General features: G+C 32.3%; 1 protein-coding gene across 1 annotated transcript in view; it reads right to left on the bottom strand.

Moving 5' to 3' along the window:
• The window catches only part of LOC130445025 (hemicentin-2-like), a 517,421-nt gene that overhangs the window by 3,368 nt on the left and 487,127 nt on the right, over positions 1 to 26,926 (bottom strand). The window contains exons 12-13 of the mRNA XM_056780490.1: positions 19,161 to 19,358; positions 14,851 to 15,002 (exon numbers count right to left, since the gene is read on the bottom strand). Of these exons, the coding sequence (XP_056636468.1) occupies positions 14,851 to 15,002; positions 19,161 to 19,358 (350 nt within the window). The remainder of the gene's footprint in view (positions 1 to 14,850; positions 15,003 to 19,160; positions 19,359 to 26,926) is intronic.

Consider the following 26,926-nt stretch of genomic DNA (forward strand, 5'->3'; position numbering starts at 1 on the left):
GATTTGCAGATGGCTTTGGAGACCGGAGTGCTTATGGACGTGGCTCCTGCATGATCTGGGGTGCAAATTCTATTGCGACGCTGTGTTTATTCGTAGGGGCGATAGTGTTCACGGAAGAAGAGGTTTAACGGCTGATAGATATATCGAGGAGATTTTAGCAATTCATGTAGTACCTTATGTCGACTACATTGGACACGAATGTACCACAATACAAGGCTGTGCATCGCCAGAATTGTGCAAGATTACATTGCAGCAGTCGGTTTTCGAGTTATGGGGTGGCCAGCATACTGTCTTGACCTATTCGATAGAACATTTATGGGATGAGCTAAGATGAAGAGCTTGAGATAGACTTCCTACTCAAAACTCGGTCCCAGAGCTTATTGTTGCAGTAGAAGAAGTTAAGCCACACATCCCACAACATCCCATGACTTTTCTTCTAGTCTTTGTATATGAATAGATAAATTTCTTTAATTTCTTATTTCTTAGACCTTTTGATATATTAAGGCATCTAAATGTTCTTGATTTTGAGTCTCTTCTGTTTTTAAATAATTTTTGGAGGAAAGATAAAATGTAACGTTTCGACTTTTCTTTAAGTCTTTATAAAGGAAAAATTAATTTTTCTTATAAGAACATTATCTATTTGACTTTGATTAGGTGATCTATTGATCAGTATAAATACACAAATTTTCAGTGTCAATATCATATTTTGATAACGACTTAAAGAAAAATCGAAACGTCAAATTTTATGTTTCCTCCAAAAATTATTAAAAAAACTAATTTTAAAACAGAAGTGACCTAAAATCAAGAGCATTTAGATGCATTAAATAGATAAATATGATTAATTAATGGTTAGATGTTTAAAATGTTCTAAATGGTTTCAATTAAATTTCCTCATGTTTCGTAACTTCTTGAATTGTTTTCAAAATTTTTTTTTTCAATAGTTTCAATAAATTTTAGAATTTATATCTAAAATAGCTAGTTCTTGATTGAATAGTATTTTTTCGATTCCCTCCGGTTTTTATTAGAGTTTCTCAAATTTTTTCAAAATTCTTCAAAGACCTGTCCAAATATTTCGCAGATTTCTGGTGATATGTTTGATTCTACCTATTTTTTAGTGGAATTAATCAAGATTTTTGAAATTATTCTTGTAAATTCTCAAATTTTTGTAGAATTTTTCGAGTTTTTTTCAAATATCTCTGATATCTTTTCAATTTGAAATAAATTAAAAAATATTTACGAAACTGTTCCATTTTCTTCTGGTTTCCGTTTTAAAACTTTTATCGAGCAAATTAAATTTCTGTTGAATTCTTTATCTTTTGATTTCTTATTTTTTTCGCGGGTTTATCGAATTATTCTACGAATTCTGCTAATTTTTTCGGGTTTCTTGGAGTCTCTTCTGTTGATTACACCAAGTTCTTTTTCAAATAATTCAATATTTTTTTATTCTCTTGGATTCCCCTCCCAATTATTCAAATTTTTCAAAGATCTTCATTCAAATTCTTCGTGAGTTTTTTATTTTCTCATATTTTTTCCAAATCTTCACCCAATTTTCAAATATTCATGACTTCTCTAGTGTTTAAATTTTCTTTTGAATTCCATCTATGAATTTATTTGGAATTTATCGAATTATTTTTCTAATTTTTTCGTTAATTCAAAGTTTATATTCGAATGTTTCCCAAAGTTTTTGAGAAATCTTTGACCTTTAATTCAAATGGATAATGTTAACTCTTTTTTTGAAGAATGCCAACTGTAATTAACTCTCCGGTTATATATATATTCTCTTTAAAGCACGTTTACAGCAAAAAATCCAATTTAACGGTTTTGCGAAACGTAAGATAAAAAATAAATTGGGGCTATAGCGAATAATCCGACAAACGTAGAGCAGCTAAATACACAGTGTTCCGAAAAAAATGATTGGTCTGGTTCACAAAATATTTACAATTCGATTTGGTACGTTTGGTAAGAAAGAATGTCATCGACAAAAATATGCCGACAACATTTAGACAAAAAATACATTATTAGTTCACAAATAAAAATGTAGAGTGTGATTTTTTTTTATTATGGTAAGGTTAGTCAAGTTAGAGGCTATCGGCATATCAAAATTACGCATTTTCCTTAGGCCTGTATTAGAGTATATCATTTATCTATCATCAAATTTATAATGATACAGGTATGGTATCTAGATCTGATGAAATCGTTTACGGTTAATCACTTTGTAAGAACGGGAATAGCCATACAAACAATTTATCTAATGGCGTGTTGAGACAGGTATTTCGATTTAAAGAGAGTCAGTTCAAAAATCAAGAAAATCAGCGCCCAAATATTCTGACAAGCAACAAATGGAACAAAAATTAAAACTTGGAAGTCTCAGTGACAACGAGTTTTCGCCCGCTAAAGGTTTGGAAATCATTTTCGACGACGAGTCATATTTTACTTCTGACGGGAGTTAAACTATTTTTCAGAAAGGCGAGGAAGTGAATTCAGAAGTGTATTTGGTAACGTTGTCGAAAAAGATTAAAATGTTGTATGTTAACATGTACTTGTCGAGTAGATGCGTTTTCAGAATGAATAACCAGAATAACCAGCTCACGCTTAAAGAGTTTTTTTTGCAACAATTTCCGACCTCGTCGCTACCAAATCGTTCAACAGTGTGGAAAACGTACCAGAAATTCTAAGCAACGGGCTCTGTTGCCGACGCGTCGCGTTCTGGACGACCGTTATCTGTAACAACAAACGAAAATATGGAAATAGTGGCGCTAGTGTCCTCACGGCGTTATCACTTTGGCGAGAATGGAATTATTGATTTTCTTTCAACTGCTGAAGATGGAATGAATTTTGGTGACGATGAGGTGATAGTTTCTCTCCCTAAGTGTACAGGAGATCCCCAAACCATGTGAGGAATGTGGTGTAGCTTTATGCTTCAACAAATAAAAATAATTGCTTCAAAGGTTTCTTCACCATGAAAAAAAATATTAGCTCGATGTGATAGATACGTGTTTTATTTTATTCAAAAATATTGTCTATTTTAAAATTTATATTTGTCGGTTACAAGGAGTTAATTTTGGATTTCATAGCTTTTCCTCCAATATATCGATATCTTTATCAAAAGACTTTTGCTAAATATGTTGATGTTAATCATATAAATAAAATACAATCAATGAAAAATTTTATTTTTCAATTACAAATTCGTAAAAAGCCGACCTTTGAAGTATTAGTCATAACGATTATGTCTAATGAATTACCAGAAATTTTGATTTGTTACGTATAAATAATATGTTAAAAAATAAAATTATTATGGAAACAAAATGTCTTGTTTCTTTGTTAGGTCATAAACTTCAAGGTAATCCTCGTATTAGTAGTCATTTGATCAAAAAAGTTTCCTGGGAGTTTTTGAAATGATTGATTTTATAGATTTTGATAGGTTCTTCACGAATTTTTCATTTGCCACCTCGTATCTTTAAAGCACCTTCTTCTATATTAACATAATTCATTAGAAAACATTCTATATTAATACATAACTCCAGCGTATTAGAATAAGGCATTCATTTTAGAGTTACTTTATTAATAATTGCTGCAGTTTCCTGGGATTTTATCAAATTATTGATTCTATAGATTTCGATGTGTTCTTTTCGAATTTTTCATTTGCCATAAGGTATATTTGAAGCACCATTTTCAATTTGAACATAATTCATTAGAAAACATTCATTTTAGAGTTACTTTATTAATAATTGCTGAAGTTTCCTGGGATTTTATCAAATTATTGATTCTATAGATTTCGATGTGTTCTTTTCGAATTTTTCATTTGCCATAAGGTATATTTGAAGCACCATTTTCAATTTGAACATAATTCATTAGAAAACATTCATTTTAGAGTTACTTTATTAATAATTGCTGAAGTTTCCTGGGATTTTATCAAATTATTGATTCTATAGATTTCGATGTGTTCTTTTCGAATTTTTCATTTGCCACAAGGTATCTTTGAAGCACCTTTTTTAATTTGAACATAATTCATTAGAAAACATTCATTTTAAAGTTAATTTATTAATAATTGCTGCAGTTTCCTGGGATTTTATCAAATTATTGATTCTATAGATTTCGATGTGTTCTTTTCGAATTTTTCATTTGCCATAAGGTATATTTGAAGCACCATTTTCAATTTGAACATAATTCATTAGAAAACATTCATTTTAGAGTTACTTTATTAATAATTGCTGAAGTTTCCTGGGATTTTATCAAATTATTGATTCTATAGATTTCGATGTGTTCTTTTCGAATTTTTCATTTGCCATAAGGTATATTTGAAGCACCATTTTCAATTTGAACATAATTCATTAGAAAACATTCATTTTAGAGTTACTTTATTAATAATTGCTGAAGTTTCCTGGGATTTTATCAAATTATTGATTCTATAGATTTCGATGTGTTCTTTTCGAATTTTTCATTTGCCATAAGGTATATTTGAAGCACCATTTTCAATTTGAACATAATTCATTAGAAAACATTCATTTTAGAGTTACTTTATTAATAATTGCTGAAGTTTCCTGGGATTTTATCAAATTATTGATTCTATAGATTTCGATGTGTTCTTTTCGAATTTTTCATTTGCCACAAGGTATCTTTGAAGCACCTTTTTTAATTTGAACATAATTCATTAGAAAACATTCATTTTAAAGTTAATTTATTAATAATTGCTGCAGTTTCTTGGGATTTTGTGAAATGATCGATTTAATAGACTTTCATGAGTTCTTTTTGAATTTTTCATTTGCCACCTTGTATCTTTGAGGCACCTTTTTTAATTTGAACATAATTCATTACAAAACATTCTATATTAACACATAACTTCAACATATTAGAATAAGACATTCGTTTTAGAGTTACTTTATTAATAATTGATGGAGTTTCCTGGGATTTTATCAAATTATTGATTCTATAGATTTCGATGTGTTCTTTTCGAATTTTTCATTTGCCACAAGGTATCTTAGAAGCTTTTTTTTTAATTTGAACATAATTCATTAGAAAACATTCATTTTAGAGTTATTTTATTAATAATTGCTGCAGTTTCCTGGGATTTTGTGAAATGATCGATTTAATAGACTTTCATGAGTTTTTTTCGAATTTTTCATTTGCCACAAAGTATCTTAGAAGCTTTTTTTTAATTTGAACATAATTGATTAGAAAACATTCATTTTAGAGTTACTTTATTAATAATTGCTGAAGTTTCCTGGGATTTTATCAAATTATTGATTCTATAGATTTCGATGTGTTCTTTTCGAATTTTTCATTTGCCATAAGGTATATTTGAAGCACCATTTTCAATTTGAACATAATTCATTAGAAAACATTCATTTTAGAGTTACTTTATTAATAATTGCTGAAGTTTCCTGGGATTTTATCAAATTATTGATTCTATAGATTTCGATGTGTTCTTTTCGAATTTTTCATTTGCCATAAGGTATATTTGAAGCACCATTTTCAATTTGAACATAATTCATTAGAAAACATTCATTTTAGAGTTACTTTATTAATAATTGCTGAAGTTTCCTGGGATTTTATCAAATTATTGATTCTATAGATTTCGATGTGTTCTTTTCGAATTTTTCATTTGCCATAAGGTATATTTGAAGCACCATTTTCAATTTGAACATAATTCATTAGAAAACATTCATTTTAGAGTTACTTTATTAATAATTGCTGAAGTTTCCTGGGATTTTATCAAATTATTGATTCTATAGATTTCGATGTGTTCTTTTCGAATTTTTCATTTGCCACAAGGTATCTTTGAAGCACCTTTTTTAATTTGAACATAATTCATTAGAAAACATTCATTTTAAAGTTAATTTATTAATAATTGCTGCAGTTTCTTGGGATTTTGTGAAATGATCGATTTAATAGACTTTCATGAGTTCTTTTTGAATTTTTCATTTGCCACCTTGTATCTTTGAGGCACCTTTTTTAATTTGAACATAATTCATTACAAAACATTCTATATTAACACATAACTTCAACATATTAGAATAAGACATTCGTTTTAGAGTTACTTTATTAATAATTGATGGAGTTTCCTGGGATTTTATCAAATTATTGATTCTATAGATTTCGATGTGTTCTTTTCGAATTTTTCATTTGCCACAAGGTATCTTTGAAGCACCTTTTTTAATTTGAACATAATTCATTAGAAAACATTCATTTTAGAGTTATTTTATTAATAATTGCTGCAGTTTCCTGGGATTTTGTGAAATGATCGATTTAATAGACTTTCATGAGTTTTTTTCGAATTTTTCATTTGCCACAAAGTATCTTAGAAGCTTTTTTTTTAATTTGAACATAATTGATTAGAAAACATTCATTTTAGAGTTACTTTATTAATAATTGCTGAAGTTTCCTGGGATTTTATCAAATTATTGATTCTATAGATTTCGATGTGTTCTTTTCGAATTTTTCATTGCCACAAGGAAGCACCTTTTTTAATTTGAACATAATTCATTAGAAAACATTCATTTTAGAGTTACTTTATTAATAATTGCTGCAGTTTCCTGGGATTTTGTAAAATGATCGATTCTATAGATTTTCATGAGCTCTTTCCGAATTTTTCATTTGCAACCTTGTATCTGCGAAGCACCTTTTTTAATTTCAACATAATTCATTAGAAAACATTCTATATTAACATATTAATCCAACATATCAGTATAAGTTACTTTATTAATAATTGGTACAGAAATTATTTTGACTGTCACGTAAAGACGATTCACCACTTCACTATTAACGTAAACGGTAATTGCCATATTCTACATGTCAAAACATCACTCACCGTTAACGGATATTACCTAGAGTGCAATCAATAAGGTGATTAGGTTATATGGCAAAACTAAACGCTAACATCTCGACAAAACACGAAATGAGATATTATAAACGTAACTTCCCATTTTGCATCCGAAAACAGTGTAAGAAGCTCGGAATATTTTTTTTATAGCTAACAAATTATTTTCTCTATATATTTATTGTGAAAATAACAACTAAGATAACCTAATCTAATTCTTTTCTCATTATCATAATTGCGTAACACAATTTTTAAGTAGAGAATTCTATTTAAATGATAAATTTGTCCTTTGCCCTTGAACTGTTTGTTACGCACGCGTAGTATTTTTGTACTCATACTCCTCATAGATAACGATTCTGTGTAGATTAAATCGTAGAAATTTAACAACGATATAATTCTCCTTGCAAGGAAATCGAGAATTAGGGTTTGCTGAAGTGAAATATATCCTACAGATTATTGACGATACAAATCTAGTTGAGGCCAAATGCTGAAGTCTGTCGAATCACTTTAGCGAACCTCGATTACAAAAATCGATGGTATTCACGCTGGATGAAAAATCAAGAGAAAAAAAACTTTATTGTTCGTGTTCTTGGACAACTTATACTGTCTTCTGTTACATTAGATGTATCAGTTCATTAAGCAGTGCTAATAACGTTGTGGCGATAGTTTTGCCACAAAATTTAGGATCTTAAAAATAAGTTTGTATGACTTTTTGAATAAACAATTGGGAATAGAGAAAATCATTCATAATTTGGTTGGACAAATCCTTATTCCTAACATAGTCCGCATAGACTTTATTGAAGTTTTTACCACTAAAAAGTAAATTAATGTTGATTATTCCAGTGTTTGTGCTAATCAAGAATGTCTTCAGTCAAGTTTGACATGGTCATGGGATTATTTTGGATAACTCCTTGAAATAAGAATTATATTTTGCCGCCTTATCTAAAAAATTTCGGTGCCTCCAATTTTGCGCTAAGATTAGTTTCCAAAGAACATCCTTAACACTTTATTATGCCCTTATTGAGTTGCATATCCAATAAGTCTTTCCCTGGGGTACGTGTTGAGCTACTCAATTTGAGCGGAACTAAAAAAGAGATCTGTTACATTAACTCTTTGACTCCGTTTGCCTAATTCGTAAGCACGTTTTTCTTCTTTGAGGCTCAATGTTTTACAACGCAAAAAAATGCACAATCACTTGCCAAATGGAATCAAATCGATATAATATTTTCCCGCATTTCGTAATAATTTGAGGGTTTGTTTACTGGAAAGTGCCTTCTACTCTGTGAACGACTTATATTCTAATAATAATATTTAATTCCGGGCATTCTGCACCTGGTTCAATTTTGCTAGGACTTATATATACTAATTATTACCTATAATTTCGTTATTTATTGTGGTACATTCTTCAGTACATTGAAATTTTATTTTATTCGTATCTTTATTTAGTAATTTTCATGTTTGTCTTTTAGATCTTAGGAACTTTTGGCTACAAATTTCTCTCTTTCTCTCATTTTTCGAAAGAAAAATTTTCACTCAGAAGAATGTACCGGGTTCTAACCGAATATGAAGAAGGAATATTAAAAAGTAAAACACCGAGAATTTGTAGCCAAGAAAAAACAGAAAGTCTGGTAAGAAGAACAAAAGGCAGAGCCGGAGTTTACGAAAGAAACTTAGCATAAAGCATTCTTCAAAGAGTACCGTATCCCGGGAATTAGCAAGAAATGGTCAAAAATACTGAAAGAGACGAAAGTGTATTAAATATATCTCACACAAATTAGCACAGATACTAAGATGATGTGAATCCGATACACCACTACTATGATTTCTAAGCTCGCATTACTACAAGTTTCTTGCTGTTTTCATTTAACCTGATGAACTCCAATACTCACAGTATTTTCTCTCTCAACCACGAAAGGTAACAAGCGTTCGATATCTATAAAAATCACACAATCCCATCTCCGTGAATCAAAATTTTTCTATATAAAGAAGTTTTCTAAAACAAAATAATATCTCTTATCCTCCCGAAAAAATATAGATGTCTGAACGCCAATGAAATTTTATAGGTGACGTCGATATTTTTGATATTCCCGCGACCTCGCAAGGTCGAAAATCGCGGTAATTTCGTGCGCAGGTAAGTAGGAGCAGAAATATCCAACCATCAAGAATACTTTGTTGACCTTGAAATACCCAAAATATTGAATCCAGCTGGAGGCACATGAGAAGAAGAATATTGAGGAGGGAATCAGGATTATCAGGACGTTTATGATATAAAATTTGGGTATCCTGGAAAGAATGATCGATCTCCAATCGAAGAGTATGAGGAAAGTGACTAAATTTTTGTGGAATAAAATTGCTTTTCATTTATTTCTATTGTTTTTATTGTTCTTTCGGAATCGGGAAATACGTCGATGCTATCGATTCGGTCAGGCTAGGTTAGGTTAGGTTCCACTCCTGGGAGCTGTAAGACCTTGAAGTTGGTGGAGTGGCTCAGTAACTTTCTCTCTTCTTGTGCCGTCTTGACGGACTGGTGGAGAGGAGCGAAGCTAAGAAACAGCTCAAAAATCCAAAGGATTAAGTGTTGTACGCTGATGCAATGACAATTTGTTGTCCTTGCGGCGTACGACACTCCCGAGGATTGAGGAGGGTGGTTTAGTGGGTGAGAGTTCCACACAAACTCAGAGCATTTGCACCCGCCCGCTGTGAGGAAGGCATTAGCTTCCACCCCAACTCTGGGTAAAAAAAAAGGTTATATTAGTTTATGTTAGGTTAAGTTAAATACACATGCGTCGGTGGAGAAGAGGGCGGGTTTTTGGCTGATAGGCGTCCGGTTAACGGGTAAATCCAGCACACCTGGGACACCTTCCCAGGCGTCTTTAGATGATTTTCCCACCCACATCAAAAAAAAGGTTGAGTTACATGAAATGGGAACCACCACGGACCAACAGAAGAAAGAGCAGGGGGAAAGGACCATAGAAGAATGGCAAAGTGAATGGGAAAGTAACCAGATAAAGCACAATGGACAAAAGTGGTGATCCCGTCAGTCAAAGAATGGGTACACTGCAAGCACAGGCAGATAAATTATTGATTTTTCCAATTTTTTCAGGACATGGATCCTTCAACTAATATTTTCAGAGAATCGGGGAATGATTGTAGCGCATGTAATAGGAAGGATAACGAGAGACAGATTTTACAAGAAAAAAATATACTTGGAAATAGAAATTGGTGAGACTCTCACAAAAGAGAATGTAATAGGTAAAATCGTGGAGAGTTAGATTTTAAAGTATATTATTGAAATTGTAAGAACCCAAGAGGAAGAGGACAGGGAAAACTAGGCTACCAACAGTATACCTGACGAAAACTAGCAATAGTGGTACCAGGTGCACTGCTTGGCAAGGAGGTGGAATGTTTAGTGGGCGAGCCCCACACTGTGTAGTGGTCGCAAATGGTTCATGGCATTTGGTTCATTCATGGCGTCTTACGCGTGCGTAAATGCATATCAACCACCTCCCAAAAAAAGGTTAGGTTAGGTTAGGTCCGGTGTGTCTACTATCGTATTTCTATTTTTCTTTCCTTTTCCGTGGCCTTTTTTGACCGAATTTTTCATTCACGTTTCCTGTGCATGCGTACGATCCCAGGTATATTTTGTTAGTCCTTATTCGACTGTGACCATTCTCTATCATTTTTACTTTCCAATTCCTCTTGGCGTTTTTCGGAAGTTTATCTATATTATAGATTTATTGGTATTGAATTGTGGGCATATCTCTTTTATTTTCATTTTAAATTTTTTATTTATCTATGGTCTTTTCTGAACACTGTTGCGCTCCATCAGCTTATAGATCATCCTAATGTATCTAGTGACTACAAAAGTTCAATACGGTGCTGTTTATATCGACAACAACGACATTGAAAATAACCACCAGTGTACAGTGTACCTCGGATTATTATCAGTATTAAAAAGTCCCAAAGAATCATGTCACGTTCATTATTTCCAACCGGACAAAAGAACACAACGAAATAACACGGGAATCGTGATTAAGGAAAACGATGTTTTGGTAGTGCAAACGAGATATCTTTCTAGACGGAATCGTAATCCAAGATGACAATCTAAAGAGAATTTTTACAGATGTTATTAAGAAAAAACGCAGTAAAATCCTGACTCGTTTCTTCGGGGTATATAATTGAATCATTAAGGAACGCAATCCTGAAGGGAGTAAGACGTTTAGCCTACTGGCTTACTGTTAGTTCTTCTAAAAAAAAAGAGAAAAAGATCATGTTTTAAGGGTAAATAGATCCCTAAAGCTTATTTATCAACCGAAGCGTATTAGGTATGTTAATACCGATCATTTAGTTCAATAAAGTGTGAAATTATGGCCGTAAATTGAGATTAGATGATTCGAGATAGTTTTGCTTGGAAGGTATTTACAGTGTTGGCAAAACTTATGTGATGCCGATTTTGCTTATCACTTTAAATAATCATACTTACCACAAGTTAAAAACCGCTATTTTAGAGATACATAAATAATAAAATATAGTACTAAGTATTAAAAAAAAAAAAATAGAAATTCAGATTAGAACATGTAACAGAACGTTAGTTAAAGTAATTAAAAGTTTGTCAGTTGGATAAGAGAAATCTTTTATTTCTATTAGTTTTAAACTTAATTCGCTTCAACCTTTCAAGGATTCAATGGATTTTTCATGTAAAAAGTAATGCAGTAGTTTCCTAAATTGGAGCTTTCTACTTGACGTACATTTAGTCGGTTTTTGAAAAAGGACAAAAGCTAGAAACGATTTCGTACACAAGTCACGTCAACAGAAAGTTAAGACACTACAAATTGTACAAAGTTTATATATATATAAAAACACTAGATACAAAATTAAGTAATGAGACTGATTTTTTGAATTTGTTTTATTTCGGTAGACCTACGATCAAATGTCTTCTTCAAAGTAAGTCCTATTTAAAACGTCACTGTGTCCTTTCACTCCTTGTAACACTGCTAGTACAAGAATATCCTTAAGTTGTTTGCATCCAACCGTTTTCGAATGTTACAAAATGACGTCCTTACAAATGAGTTTCAATTTAGAGAAAAGAGAAAGTCAAGAGTACTCACGTCTGGTGAGTAAGTAGGTTGGAAGTTACAGGAATATTTTTTGTTAAATTCACCTGTTCTCTGACTGATTTTTATAGTAAACCAACAATCTGAACTGATATTTTCTCGGGTGCTGTTCACATTATTATCAGTTCTTGTATTTAGAGGTCTTCCGTTGCTTGATTCACCTTCCATCGATTTTTGTATTTCTGAAAATGCCTTAAGACATTGAAATATCTAGGATCTGTGACGAAAAACTTTCTTCGTTCACTTATTGAAATTTTGCGAAAGTTGTACTCATTTTTAGAATTTAATTCAAATTATTATTTCACAAAAACAATGATTGCGGACAACTTACTGACTCATGGAAGCTCAAATTCGTAGTAAACGTCTATCGAATATCCACCAAAATTACAGGGTTCTAAGTAACATTATTGTAGATTCGAGAAAAAGCAATTTTAAAATACAGCAACTCACAAAACTGTAGATATAAGTCAAAAAATGATTATACTCTAATTAATTTTAGTATTGGAATATTTCATAATGAACTAAAGTAAAAGTTTTCTATAAGTATTCTCGTTGCTTGAAATAAATAATATTTTGTTGAAAACATACAACTTTGAGATTCTTGTATAGTATATTTTATAAACGTTTCATACACCTTTGAACAACAACACAAAAAACACTTTACTCACCAAAAAAACAAAAGTATTTATTACTTTATCAATGTAAAAAATTAAAAAAATAGCTTATGTACGATTACATTTAGTGTAAATAAGAAAAATTCGAAAATCCTTGTAAAATATTTTCAAAATAAATTTTTTTTAAACATAAGCAGGGTTCCTATAAGACAATTAATTGAGTAACAACAGAATACTATAAAATTGTTATTTTTTCTTTTTCTTCAATTTGCTGGCATCCATTGTATCATGCTGCGCGAAGTATTTATTTTATTTTTAGCTAGAGATACCTTCGAATTTTTCAATTTTTGTAATTTCAGACTCTTTAATCTTGTCGGGTGAAAGAAGTTTTATATTTTCCTATGGCATGATCTTTGTTAAATTGGAGCATGCCAACTTTAGAATATGGTACTAAGCTATAATTCCAGAGGCGCGTACCTGCTTGAAAGTCAAAGAAGTCCACCGGTTGCATCTGCATAACACGATAAGAACTACGTATATTTAGTAAACAAAGTACAAGTGAAATTGAAGAAAAATATTCCATTATCCGTAAACTCTTTTCTATGCAACTGTATACTGCGTCTACGTTTTGTATTCAAGAATGACGGGGGATAGAAAATTTCATTGTAACTTTTACCACATTTTTGTATGATCTGAAACTGCGCAACTGATAGAACTCTGTTTCCATTCTGTGGTACGCAACTACCACTCTAAACCACTAACTTTGTTATGATCAGTGAAGACTTTATTTAGAATTTTATAAAATGAACTTGAAATGACATTTCCAGCTCTTCCTTGTAAAGTCTTAGGCCATACTGCGCAATATACTTTTTTCCCTATTACTTTTAGAAAACAAGTTTATAATATCAGCTTTTGGACACGTGAGGACGTTCTGTAGATCAAAATACAAAACACAAAACAGCTGTTTCTTCTTCTCTATAGTTTTTTCGTTCATTCCTCATACTCTCTTTTTTGGTTATGTGGAATTCATATTCTTTTCTTTCATCTTCAGCAACTGTACTCTCTTTTTCTTTAATTTTAATTTGATTTTCCAATTTCTTCCTCACATCAACACATGAAACGTTTTGACATAGTTGTTTTTTATACACCAGAACGATTTCGTTAAAACTCTATCTTAAGAACTTGAGAGTTGTATGTTTAACCCAATCGTAATGTTTGAAAATATACAACTTTGTAATTTTGTTATTTTAGAGGTTTGTATACGAGCTGTCATCTATGCGAGAGTAGCAGAAGAAAGCTTATGAAACTATAGAACCTTGTTAGATTGATTATTACTGAATTTTTCATAAAATGTAACATAAAACTATGTATTGGGGCGACGACTTGTCGCTCCTCCAAGTGGCGTGCTTCCATTGTTACCGTATCGAACGCTAGGTTGCGAGTTTCATCACATAATTTCCACGTAAGTTCTGTGGTATCAACGGTAAGCAAAAATATATATTCAAAGAAATGGAAAAAATTACATCTATATGAAAAAATAAACCAAAAGGGCTGTATCTTCTTTTGGTAAATAAGAGGAATTTTATGTGAAAAATGATTTTGTTTTATGGATAGTCCTGGTATAGAAATATTTCACAACAATTATCGAATTATTTCAATAAATATTTTATTAGTATAAGTCATGAAGGATATAATACATTATACAAATATTTCACTAAATTACATACATCTACATAGGGCAGACATCTCAGTATTTAGAAAATAGATTAAAAGGTCATCAATAAATAAATTCAATTATAAAGATACAAAAATTCTTGAAATGGAATCTGATACACGAAAAAAAGAATTTTTAGAAATGGTTCACATTCATAAGAATTACAAAGCTATAAATGATAAAAAAGACGTAAATAATTTAAGTGAAGTTTAAACTACTATACGTTTGAGATGTAAGGACCAAGGAAAAATTAATTTTTTCTTATTAGAACAAAGTTTTAGTTTGATTATATTCTTATTTTGATATTCATGATGAAGGTGATCTATTGATCTATTGATATTTTGATAAAGACTTAAAGAAAAATCGAATTTTGAAACAGAAGAGACCTAAAATCAAAAACATTTAGAAACATAAACATATCAAAAGGTCTAAGAAATAAGAAATTAAACGAATATTTGGGTCGACAAGTTATTGTGAGGTTATGTTTACGTCGTCTATTATTGGAGAAAACAGATGGAAGAAAATGACTCCCTGTTGGTGATGGTACTTATTCTGTAAATAGATATGAATTTTAATCTTGACGAAACTTACTTTAAATCTTCGGACTGCAAATAATATAGCCCCAATTGCAGCGGCAATTATAAATGTCGACGCGGCAGCTAGTAATATGTAAAGCCACGGGCCAGTTGTTGATTTTAAAGCACTATCATTGGGTTCTGTTGATCTTCGTTGTTCTCTAAGTCCTGTAACAAAGAAAATTTTGTTTACTATATATTGACATCTGCATAAAGGAGAACGTGGAAGAAAACAAAGGCTTCAGGTGAAGTTGTGACTAGACGATAGTTCATAATAGGCACCTTATTATCCTTTTTTAAAATGAGACACACTTTTTCCGTTGTCCACATCACAAAGAAATTCACCTAATTTCAATAAAAAATTAAATGAACAAAACAAAAACTGAGCTACAGTCTTGTATCTAGTGGAAATCATCTGAACAAAAAAGCAAGCCACTTAATTTGAATCAATATTGTCGAAACTAGGAGTAGATTACGTAATATATCCTGTCTAAAGGATAAATAGTTAATCATTCGGTTAGTTCTTAGACCAGCAGAAGAGCAATAAGAAGGGAGTTGATGGCAGTTTAGAAAATTCGACGGATCAACAGCAGCGTCCTCAACTTCATCCGTATAATGGAGATATAAAACCCAAAAGACCTTATCGAAAGGAAAAATGAGTTTCTAAGTTTAAAAAGTACGAAAAACTAAAATCGAAGGTTACAAACTATGTTTTAAGTTTCATTAAAACCAGACAAAAAGGCAGAAAGCTACAAAGTTCTGACGCAGTTGTCGAATCCAATTCATAAATGAAGTCTAACAAATTTAATTCTGCAAATGAGCCGGCTAAAAGATTGCGATCCAGTGAAGAGGCTAAGCTTTCTTGGTAAAATGGTAAGAAGACAATGAAGAGGTGGATGACAGTGAAGGAAAAGTTGATAGCCTCTGACGCAGTTTGCAGTGAGGTCTATGGAACTCTTGGAGGAAGTAGCCAGGAGCTACGACAACCGTGGGCCGGAGGTAAAGTTAAAAGTTATAACAAAGACCAAGCTACCATTGAGACGCATTGTAACAGTATGCATAACTTTTCCCGATATAGAAGAAGGGACCGTACTAAATATAATCAGGAATTTGAACCAGCAGATCTTGGAATCAATAACTGGCTTATATAAATATGATAATTTCGACGTGATTTCTTTTAATTTTGGCTGGCACGTTACTGTTATTAACTTCTTCATTCTATTGTCATATTTATATTCTTTTAACGATTTGGTTTATCGGCTTTGTTATCATACAATTCAACATTGACTATAATTATTGGAACTATGGAAATTTGAATTCGGAATCAAAATACGTAATAAATATTTATTACAATTTGAAATTGAAATGAAGTAATTTGAATACGGTAAATAATTTAGCAAGGCGAATCATAAAGAAAATGGAAGAGTCATAACTTAATTCATTTAACGCTTCAAGCTAATAACAGAAACGTGTAGATACGAAATTCATTAATTAATTATAGGATGGAAAGACATAAATAATTTTTTTGAAAACACTTTGTGCAAAGTGTACAAAGATATAAAATAACTAATTAAATCCAAAGTGCAAAAACTGTGGCAAACATCGAAATCAAAACTACGCGATGTGAAACCGGAAGTGTAACCCTTTAACCCAAGTTAAATTAACTAGGTTACGAATAGGCCACACTAAGCTTACCCACAGTGATTTGATTACCAAAAGTGGACCTCCACAATGTGAACTATGCAAGACACAACTCACTGTAAAACACCTAATAAATGACTGCCCAAAATTCCAACAATCAAGACAAGACAATAACACTAGAGAATAAACACTTGGTAAAAATTGTAATATCCAAAATAAGAAAAAAAGTTGATTTTTTAAATCAAGGAAGCTCAAAGCAAAGCTAATGTAAAAGCCATGACGGATAAACTGGTTTACTCTAATTTTGTATTGGATGTCAAAAGAGTTCTACATGAATTAGGTTGAAGTATTGATTGCAGGGTACAGCTCGTTTGGGGTCCGGTCACTACGAGAACCATCAATGATCCCAAACCTCATTCTTAGTATGAATCTAAGAAGATTGAGATAGTTGGAAATACTTGGAATGAATCAAACTAAAACACGTATAGTCAGATTTTTTTACGTGTTTCACCGGTCAATTAATCCATTTCGACAGGCGTAAAATATCATAACTATGAACTAAGAACTCCAAAGGAAAAAAAAATCATTTAAACATGAATTTGGTGATATGATCAGTTACTTGTACCACGTGAAGATATGATTATTACAATAAAACTATTTCCAAAACAAATTTCAACTTCACGTTTATTGTTAGCAAAAGAACTTTTTCACTGAAATTGTACATTTATAAGTGAACTTTGTATCTTGTTAAATTTCTCCGAAATTAACGTTTTTTTGGATGTATAATCATCTTTTATATGTTTGGTAGTACATGTTGAGATATGTTTGAAAGAAAAAAACGTTATTATAAAAGCCGTTTCCAACAACCCTCGTAAAATAGTAGTCAAATGTGTGGTAATATATAAATTTTATCTGCTGTCCAAATTGGAGACCGACGTTAATAACCCTCGAAGCAGTATTCTGAATAATTTTGTCATAATGGCTGAACTCAGGCGTGTGAGGAGTAGTTTCACAACTGTTCAAATTAGTACGTTTCTCATGACGTAAATGTCAAGAATTTATATGACAGGATGCTGGTTAGAGTAACTGAACTTTTAGGTTAATTCGACGAGAAATTATCTGTACAGGATGGACGGAACTCAATTAGATATTATTGAACATGTTCAACGTTGCTATAGTATAGTATGGATAAAATATGATCTTCACACGCTTTTATTAGTTTCATCTGTATGTTTGTAACTGACTGCTGGTCCCAAAAATTAAACACATCTATGATTTAAGAAAGAAGAGAATGGACGAATTAGGCAATCTTAGAAAACAGGTGACTTACGTCAAAATGACGGCTACTGACTCTACTTGTTTTTTTACCTTAACATCTGTCTCTTGGATCTCGTGTTTAGTTGTTCCTTTTTCTTCGTTTTCTTTCTTTTTGCTTAGTGAATTTTTACGTTTAATTCTATTTAGTATCTCGTCAAAATTCTTCTCTCAGTGGTCTTCATTTCTTTATTTCATATCTTCTGCAGTGGATCCGGTCAAATCCATTGTTGCCAAAAAGTGTATATATTGTTATAAGATACACGGATGTTGTCTGAAAATTTTCCAACCTAATGAAGAAACAAGACATTTTTTTGCTTTATATACTTTCTTTTCCAGTCTTTACACTTAGTCCAGCAATGCTGTAACCTTTTAAAACCTTTCAAGGAATAGTTGTCGTGTTTCGCCTCGGCTTAGGCGTTTTCGTAGGCGATAACGACCTCGTCTGATGAAAATCTCTCTCCCGTAAATGAAAATTTGAGATTAAAAAACAGGCAAAAGTCACTAGGGGCGAAATTTGGAGAATAAAGTGGGTAGTCAAGCAATTCGTAGATTTTAGCTACAACGATCATCGAAGTATGGGAAAATGCGTTGTCCTCATGAACAAGAACTATTTTTCTTCAAATGTGGTTGTTTTTTTGAAATTTCTCGCTCTTTTTTATTAACCAATGATGAATTCGTCTGCCATAGTTTCAAGTTTTTGACGTCGATGAATAATATCCCATGATTAACCCAAAAAATGTTAGTCTTCGTCAATATTAGATCGAATTGTTCTAGTATTTCAGGAAGACTTTTTAAGAATGTGACGGGTGTTTGTTTCGAATCTACTACATATATTTTTGCAGAATACAGAACCGACTATGTCTATTACCTTTATTTACGATATTTTTGATATAACTGTTATATTTGGCTTGTTTTAGATGCTTATTTCGAATTCAAAAACCCCCAGTAAGATCATATATTCTTCTCAGTAGTTCTTTTAACACCTTTGACGTCAATCATTCTTGCCGTGTTTGCCTTGTCACTTTCATTCACTCATATTACCAATTCTCCAGTTACTTTACAAGTTTTGTCAATTATTTATTCAGGAATAAACTGGTCGTTCAAATCTTTTCCTTTTTTTGGAAATACGTATAACCGATATGTTTTGAGTTGATGCTATATTTCAATGAGCACACATTAAATGGTAAATATCAAAATACCTTTTTTTACATAGTGAAATTCGGTGTTTCATTAATAGCGATAATTATTCAAATATTATATTAAGATAGTAGTGAAAGTTTAGAAATAATTATAGTTTATAGCGATCATCATGGATGCTATTTGTATTTGGTATTAACTAATTTTGAAAAAGAAAAATGGAAAAGTTACCTGGCGCCGGTAATGTTTTTAACACCAGCGGGACTGTATTCTTGGAAGGACCTTTTGTGTTTATTGAATGTATGGTTGCTGTGTAATCGCGATCAGCTTCCAAGTTTGATATGTTGAAATCCGGCGACGCTAAGGCGGAAAGATTCGCTATGAAAGTGTCTCCGGAAGTTAGTGTCAGTACATACTTTTGCCGAAGACCTGCAAAGAGAAAATAAAACATTTGAGTTGTACAGAAGGCAAGTAATTATAACAAAATAGAAAGAAATAGTGACAAAACTGTTTATTATCATGTCAATAATCAATATTATAAAATGAGGAAATCATTTATGACCAAACTTTGATTTCCAAAGAGTGTTTTTTAAATATAAATTTGAACATTTTTTTTCATTTGACATTTTTTGCGCATGGGTTTTACTCAATATATTCTGATTATATAAGTATAAAAAATGTAAGTACAAATCAAAACCTAGCCTCACATTGTTTATTGCAAATAGCACCATATGAAAATGAAATTTTGAATCTTCTTTTGTTTTGAAAAACAAGAAGCAATACATTGCAAGGTGAGGCGTTGAAATATGGATAAGGAGAAAGTATTGGAAGTATCTTATGCAGATGATTTGATACTCATCTAACTAAGGACAAAAAAATTACAAATAAAAACATATAATGTAAGTTTTGAGGACGTCAACATGAAGATAAATGAGAAAAAACGAAGGCAATAATTGATGACCCAAAACTGAAATGAAACAAAGCTGGATTAGATAAATACTTAGGATCAAAAATAATATGTAAGAATTGAGGATGGAATAGAGAGGAAGACTCTTTGGAATAATCAAAAATACCTTTCTAGCATAAAATAGATACCGAGAGAAATAAACATAAACACTTAATAAACACTTATACGAAAGAAATATGGATCGAACTACAAAGACAATGAAAAAAGATACAGAGCATGAACATAGAAGTTAAAACGAGATTGGACAGAAATAGAAATAGGAAAAATCTGTATACAAAACCCATAGGTAACAAAATAGCGGAGCTAAAATGGTTTGGGCATCTTACAAGAAAAGTAGGAGAGGCTATAAAAATATACGAAGCAAGAACAGAAGAAAAGACACAAAAAAGAAGTCCAAGAAAAACAAGAAATGAGGATTAAAACATTAAATGGAATGAGATAAAAAAATCAATGGACAGATAAGGATGAAGGATACTTTGGAAAAGCTAAATGTAAGAGGCTCAAGCCTCAGAAGTTGTATTTGTGCAAGAAATATTCATTTTCAAGCGGATAGAGCTTATTTTAATTAATTATTGTGGCCAATATAGTGAGTTTATTGAATAAAAATAGAAAATCAGGAAACAAAAAATACATTTCTTTCAAGTGAAAGTTGTAATATTTGAGAAGGATTTGAGGTGTCGAAGAAGCTGATGATCCACTTTCAAACAAACAACGAAGAACATTTAAGAAAATATTGGTTAAAAAAGTGGAAATGAAACAAAATTCACGTTAAATCGTAAGTCATTGATAATAATATTGATTCCAATATATCATCATGTGTATATCCACATTTTAACTTTCTAATATTCGAAATTCCAACCAAATTTGTTTTTAATTAGTACGTAAACGTAATATTTTGATTACTTCACTGCCATTCATTTCTGTTAATCGATTATATTAAACAGATTTGATTTGTTTACATTTAACTTGATTAACTGATAAATTTTAATAATGACGGATTCAATTGTTAAAATATAATTATTTTAGGAAGTTTGAATATCAGTTATTATGAAATTTGATTAGAAATGTATTATTATAATAACAAATTTGATTTCTCATAAAGTTTATCACGTAGAACAGATCTGGTTTATGGTAGCAATAAAATACGAGGATTGTCCCAGAAGTACTACGGAATTAGAAAGTACACAATCTGTAGAGCATATGTTTCGAGTTTGAAGACGTTTAGTATTTATTTGACAGCAATTAATAGTGAACATTTTCAGGGAATTTGTAAAATTGATCATGGTTATGTGATACAATACTTTTATTTGAAAGGCGTTATCTCAATCAATATAAAAGCTGAACTAGATTCTACTCCGCGTGAGACTGCTCCTTCGTTATCAATATAGTAAAATATTGGGAAGCAGAGTTTAAACGAGGCCGCACGACCTGCGCAGACCAACATCGCAGTGGTCGACCAAATGAGGTGACGACTCCAGAAATGTTGAAGAAAATCCGTAAAGCGGTACTGGATGATCATCGATTGGAAGTGCTTGAGCTAGCAGACATAGTAGGCATTCAAAAAATTGGGGTATATCACATATTAACTAATAATTCGGACATGAGAAAGCTGTGCGCAAGAGTGGTGCCACGTTTGGTCACGATGGAACAAAAACATATGAATTTTGGGGCCGTTTGATAATCATGGATAAAATATGGGCTCATCACTCCATACCTCAAACAAAACAATAATCAAAATAATAGATAGAAAAAGGAAAAACTATCGTTCCTCCAAGACAATGCACCAGGCCACACTTGTTGCTTATTGCAATGGCCAAAATTACTGAATTGAAGTTTGAATTACCACCTAATGCATACTATTTGCAGATTTAGCATCCTCGGATTATTTTCTCTTTCTAGGCTTGAAAAAATGGCTCGGTGGTCATAGATTTTCCAGCAATGAAGAGGTGATGTCGGCAGTTAATGAGGATTCTTATTATAAAAAGAGTATCGAACTTATTGAACATCGCCTGTTTAAGTGTATCAAGTCAAAAGGAGATTATGTTGAAAAATAAATATATATTTTCCAAATATGGTGAGATATTTTATTAAAAACCAAGTAAAAAGTTAATGTAGCTCATTTTTCACGTCTTCTTTTGGCACACGTTCCAATAAACCCTTGAAATATCAAAATTGTTTTTCATTATGCCCTCACAATCGGAAATAAACAATTATTTTAATCTTTACATCAGACTTTTATTAACGGTCATAGAATGATTGGTTTTTCATTTGGAATTCTTGTTTCAAAATTGCCAGTAACGATATTCAGTGACGAAATTAGAAGTTGCGTGAAGACGCGCTTTTAATTCTATACAAATTGAAGACTCAGATCTTCACAAAGTTCTTAAATAGTAATTGTCTATTTTTGTATTCAAGTTTGTCTACGATTTGCACATTTTAAACTGTTTTAGAGTCTCATTTCCACGTTTAAATTACTTATATCGCTTGCAAACAATCCTCAGAGTTATAAGTCGACTAGAACAGCTTGAAAATTGATTACGCCTGAACAGAAATAGTTATAATATACAGAAATAAAAAGAAAGAAACGCTCCAACAGTAGCATACAATAAAAATCTCATATTTTTAATCAAATTGCAGCTTCGTTTTTAGAAAGATTTGTTTGGAAATTTCTAGGTTTGCTGGTTTCAAATTGTTAGACGAAATAATCAAGCGAACAAGCAATTGCGACGGTCCATTATATTAGATTAATTATACAGGGTCTTTCAAAACGTTCGCATGCGAGTTATATCACTGCATCAAGCGAAAAAAAAACCATTAAAAATCACCAAACAATCACATGTCTAAAATGCATAGATTAATCGCAAATTAGCAATAAGGTTTAGCCAAGCTTTGAATGAAGTGATTTTTAATCGATTTTTTTCGTTTAATGCAGTGATATAACTCGCTTGTGAACGTTTTGAAAGACCCTGTATAATATCTTATCAATAAAGTCTATACCTAATGAGTCAGTTGATCCCTCCGAAGTTCAATAAAGTCATGAACACATTAACACGAAGGATAATGTCAACTTAATGATATTTTTCTACGCCCATGTCTGTGAACGTCATAAATCGTGCTGTCAACATTCCTTGTAAATGACATTTGACAATGACATGCTCGTAATGAGATGTCATAACATACACGTACCATTTGAGAAGAAAACTCAAACTTCTTGGTTTAATTGAATTATAATAAAATTTTCATTCAAGTAAAACTTTATTTGGTCTATTTACACAAATTTATTCAATTAAAAAACATAAAAACTTTTAGCATTCGCGAGATATATTTAGGATTTTGATGCCCCTAAATGTAGGCAGCACAATATGCAATTTATTCAAAAATTGGACACGTTTTCTTAAGTAGCATGCATGAATGGGCGTAGAAAAAGTATAGTACGTTACACGAGTTATAAGTCGTGCTTAAAATTTTTCACTCCGTATGTAATGGGTTATGTACAGCTCTTGTGACGTAATATACTTTTTTGTTTGATTTATCTCCACAAAAAAATGCGAGATTTTTCAAATATGGACTATGAAGGGGCCATCGAATCGACTCGAAATCTGTCTGCTTTGGAACATCTGATTAACGAACACCATGGAGTTATTTGACGTGTGACTGATAGTACTTTGTCTTGATGGAACAAAGTCTATTAAGGTCTCATTGTTACTCCCATGGATGGTTCCGAGCTGCAATGACGGCATTGTAGGTGGTGGCTTATTGGTACCAACAGTGAACAATACCACGGAGCACTAAGTGTGTTCTCATTTTTTATATATTAGTTTGTAGACGTTTTGTACAGTTATTTTTTCTATAACGAAGTTATTTTTCAACAAAAAAGTAGTCACCTACCATAAAAAATTCCTCGAATTCACTATCATTGAAGTTTCAAGTTCTGGAGCCGAAAACAGTGAGGTTTTGCTCCTGTGTATTTTCAATGACCAATTACTTCTCTTCTCGAGATTGCTGCTAATACTGTCAGTTTATGACTATGCAGAGGCGTCTGGTGCTTGCGACTGGGATTCTGACTGTTCCAGTAGTTCCAGTAACGACAATTCTGACGATCTACAAACCCATTAATATGGAAACATGTCACATCAGAGAAAAAAATATTGTCAAAACTGGAATATCCATTGAGCATTCCATAATCAAATGTTTTGAAGTCGTTTTCTTTCAATTCTTGTTTTAATTGCAGTTTGTATGGATATTGTTGAAGATCAAAGCTTAAACTTTGTCACTATAATATTAGACAAACGATCTCTTGCGAGTAGACAAACGTGGATCTTCCCCCACATACTGCATAACAATCTTAATATTATCTTCCGTCCTAGATGTTTATGACGACTTTTTGCTTGTGGTTTAAACATTGAACCAGTCTTTTCTAAATGCTTTGGCCATATTTCTACCAAATTAAAACTCCGAGCTTCACTAATTCGCTGTAGTCTATATTCACGATTCTTGTTGAAACGATTCACTGTAACTAAAACTCCACGAGCGTGCCGACGTAAAGATAGTAAACTCCCACCGCCTTCGCGCTTTATATGCTGCAAAAAAGCTGATGTAATATTATATTTCACCACCCCGTATTTAATAAAGATAATTGAACAGATATCAATATGCGCCGCGTCTTACAGCCTTACCGATTAAGAATCTAATTAAACCCTCGAAAAAATTAGAAAAAAACCTTCGTCCTATATTGCCGCTGCTTCATAATACATTCTTAGACCGTTAGAATGCTGAATTAATTCCCTTTAAACGACGAAATGAACTGTAAATGCATGCAACCCGCAGTCTTGGAACGCTGATTAAATGCTCGAATTCAACGTGGCTTACGCTGAATTCAAACTATCAACGATCCATTGTTACCGTCATAATACCATCGAATTACAGAGTTACGGTTATATTGGCATCACTGTTATATCCATTGGGATAACACTACACCCAGAATAACTGAACGGATAAAACACACTAACATATGTTAGTTTGTTTATGTCGGAACGAAGGAACTACAAGGTATATATAATTAATGATATTTGTAGATTTGTTTCGGTGGAAAACTTTGAGTTGTTAGTTAAAATAATTTAAACTTTTATATAGGAATACGAATCCTAACGGGGCCTAGTTGCTGAGATTGAATTGTTGGAGAATGTACCGTTAAATATTAGACAACACATGTGGTTTCAACACGATGGGGCACCTGTTCATTTTGCTGCAGGAAAATCCCCATTTGTTGGGGAAAAAATAATATTACCAGCTGCAAAAAACATTGTAAATTGCGTTTTGGAGGAAAAACCAAGCAATTGGATTTTGCTTCACTATTTACGAAAGTACCGATGAACAAAATTTTGCCCAGTCGATGATTTTAACAACAACATCGAAATATTTAATGATTTTATTAGAACACACAGGTTTATTTGGCTAAAGTGGGTGGGTATATGTTCAAGTGGTGCAAGTTAAATGACAGGAAACCATAGTGGTAACAAGAAGTCAAGTAGTAGAGCTGGAATATGTTTTTATTCACTATAGCTTACATAGACAAGCTTGTGCAGCTATATGAGTTGAGACATGCCCAGAAATAGGCTGTTAAAGTAGTGAATTTTAACAAATCCAGAGCTTTATTCAGTTTGAATCACTTAAAAACTATATTTTCAAATAGTTGTCGAAAAATTTGCTCCATTAGGTATCTACCAAAAATATTGAATACTTGCAAGAATCTTGGTGTACCATCAAGACCAAAAGTTGACCCTGTAAGACCAAGACCAAAGTCACTTATTATACTACGAGTCCAAAACCAAGACTTATTTTGTCTTGGTCTTGTATTTAGTCATATCTACAGGGTGTTTCTATATTCGATCGACAACGCTCTATCACAGAGAGATTTCAATAAATGATTCATTTTGATTTAGGAATACGAACCCTTGGACAACACATGTGGTTTCAACACGATGGACCATTAGTTCATTTTGCGGCAGCGGCAATTACTTAAACAGATGTCTTAGAGAAAAACGGATTGGTCTGGGTGGACCCTTCACGATCACCTGACTTAAATCCTATCGATTTTTTTATATAGGGCCATATGAAGTCCTTAGTGTACGAAATAATCATCGAATCTGAACAAGATCTAATAGCTAGAATTCGAGCTGTGGCAGAAATCATTCAATCCCATCCAGATTTATTCTCAAAGACACGTTTTTTAATGACATATCAGTGTAATAAGTGTATTGAAGTAAGCGGCCAACATTTTGAACAACAACTGTAACTTTGTCAATTTTGTTATTGTTGTAATACATTTCTGTTTGAAATAGAGATTATGAATAATTTTAAATTGTTTTGAACTACTTAATCATTAATCGTGAGTATGGTGAGTGTTCGAGCACAGGAATGCGCTTACTGGCCAAATACTGCTTCACAGATATCTCGTTATGGGCCGGTGAGTTGTCCTGGTGCAAAAGTCACGAGATGATTTTCCACTTCGGCCGTTGTTTACGAACTCGTTCTCGCAGTGTTGCCAAAATTGACAAATATCAAGTCTGGTTGACAATATGACCCCCTGGAATCCATTCAGTCATCGTTAATGTTCAAAAAAAACGATCAACATTGCCTAGACTTTTGATTTGCTTTCTCGGCACTCATTAAAGCGCTTAATCCACTCAAAATCAAGCGCACGAGATGGAGAACTGTTCCCATGAGTCTCTTGCAACCATCCGAATGCATATTCGACCATCTGAACGCATAATTTGGTTGATTATAGTCACTGTTTCCGGAGTTGAAACAGTCACAGGGCGACTGGGCGCTGATCATCTTCAGTACTCTCTCGGCCCAAGCTAAAGCGCTTACATCATTCGAATACGAGACATGACTATTAAATAAAGTGACTGCGCGCCTAAATGGCGCTCTAGACGGGTAGGGTAAAAAACGAGTAGTGCGTTGGATATCTAGATATCTTGTATATAGACGTCCAATAACACGTTTCCGTCACTATTATAGTATTTTT

The sequence above is a fragment of the Diorhabda sublineata genome, chromosome 6, assembly GCF_026230105.1.
Source record: "Diorhabda sublineata isolate icDioSubl1.1 chromosome 6, icDioSubl1.1, whole genome shotgun sequence".
Classification (NCBI taxonomy): domain Eukaryota; kingdom Metazoa; phylum Arthropoda; class Insecta; order Coleoptera; family Chrysomelidae; genus Diorhabda; species Diorhabda sublineata.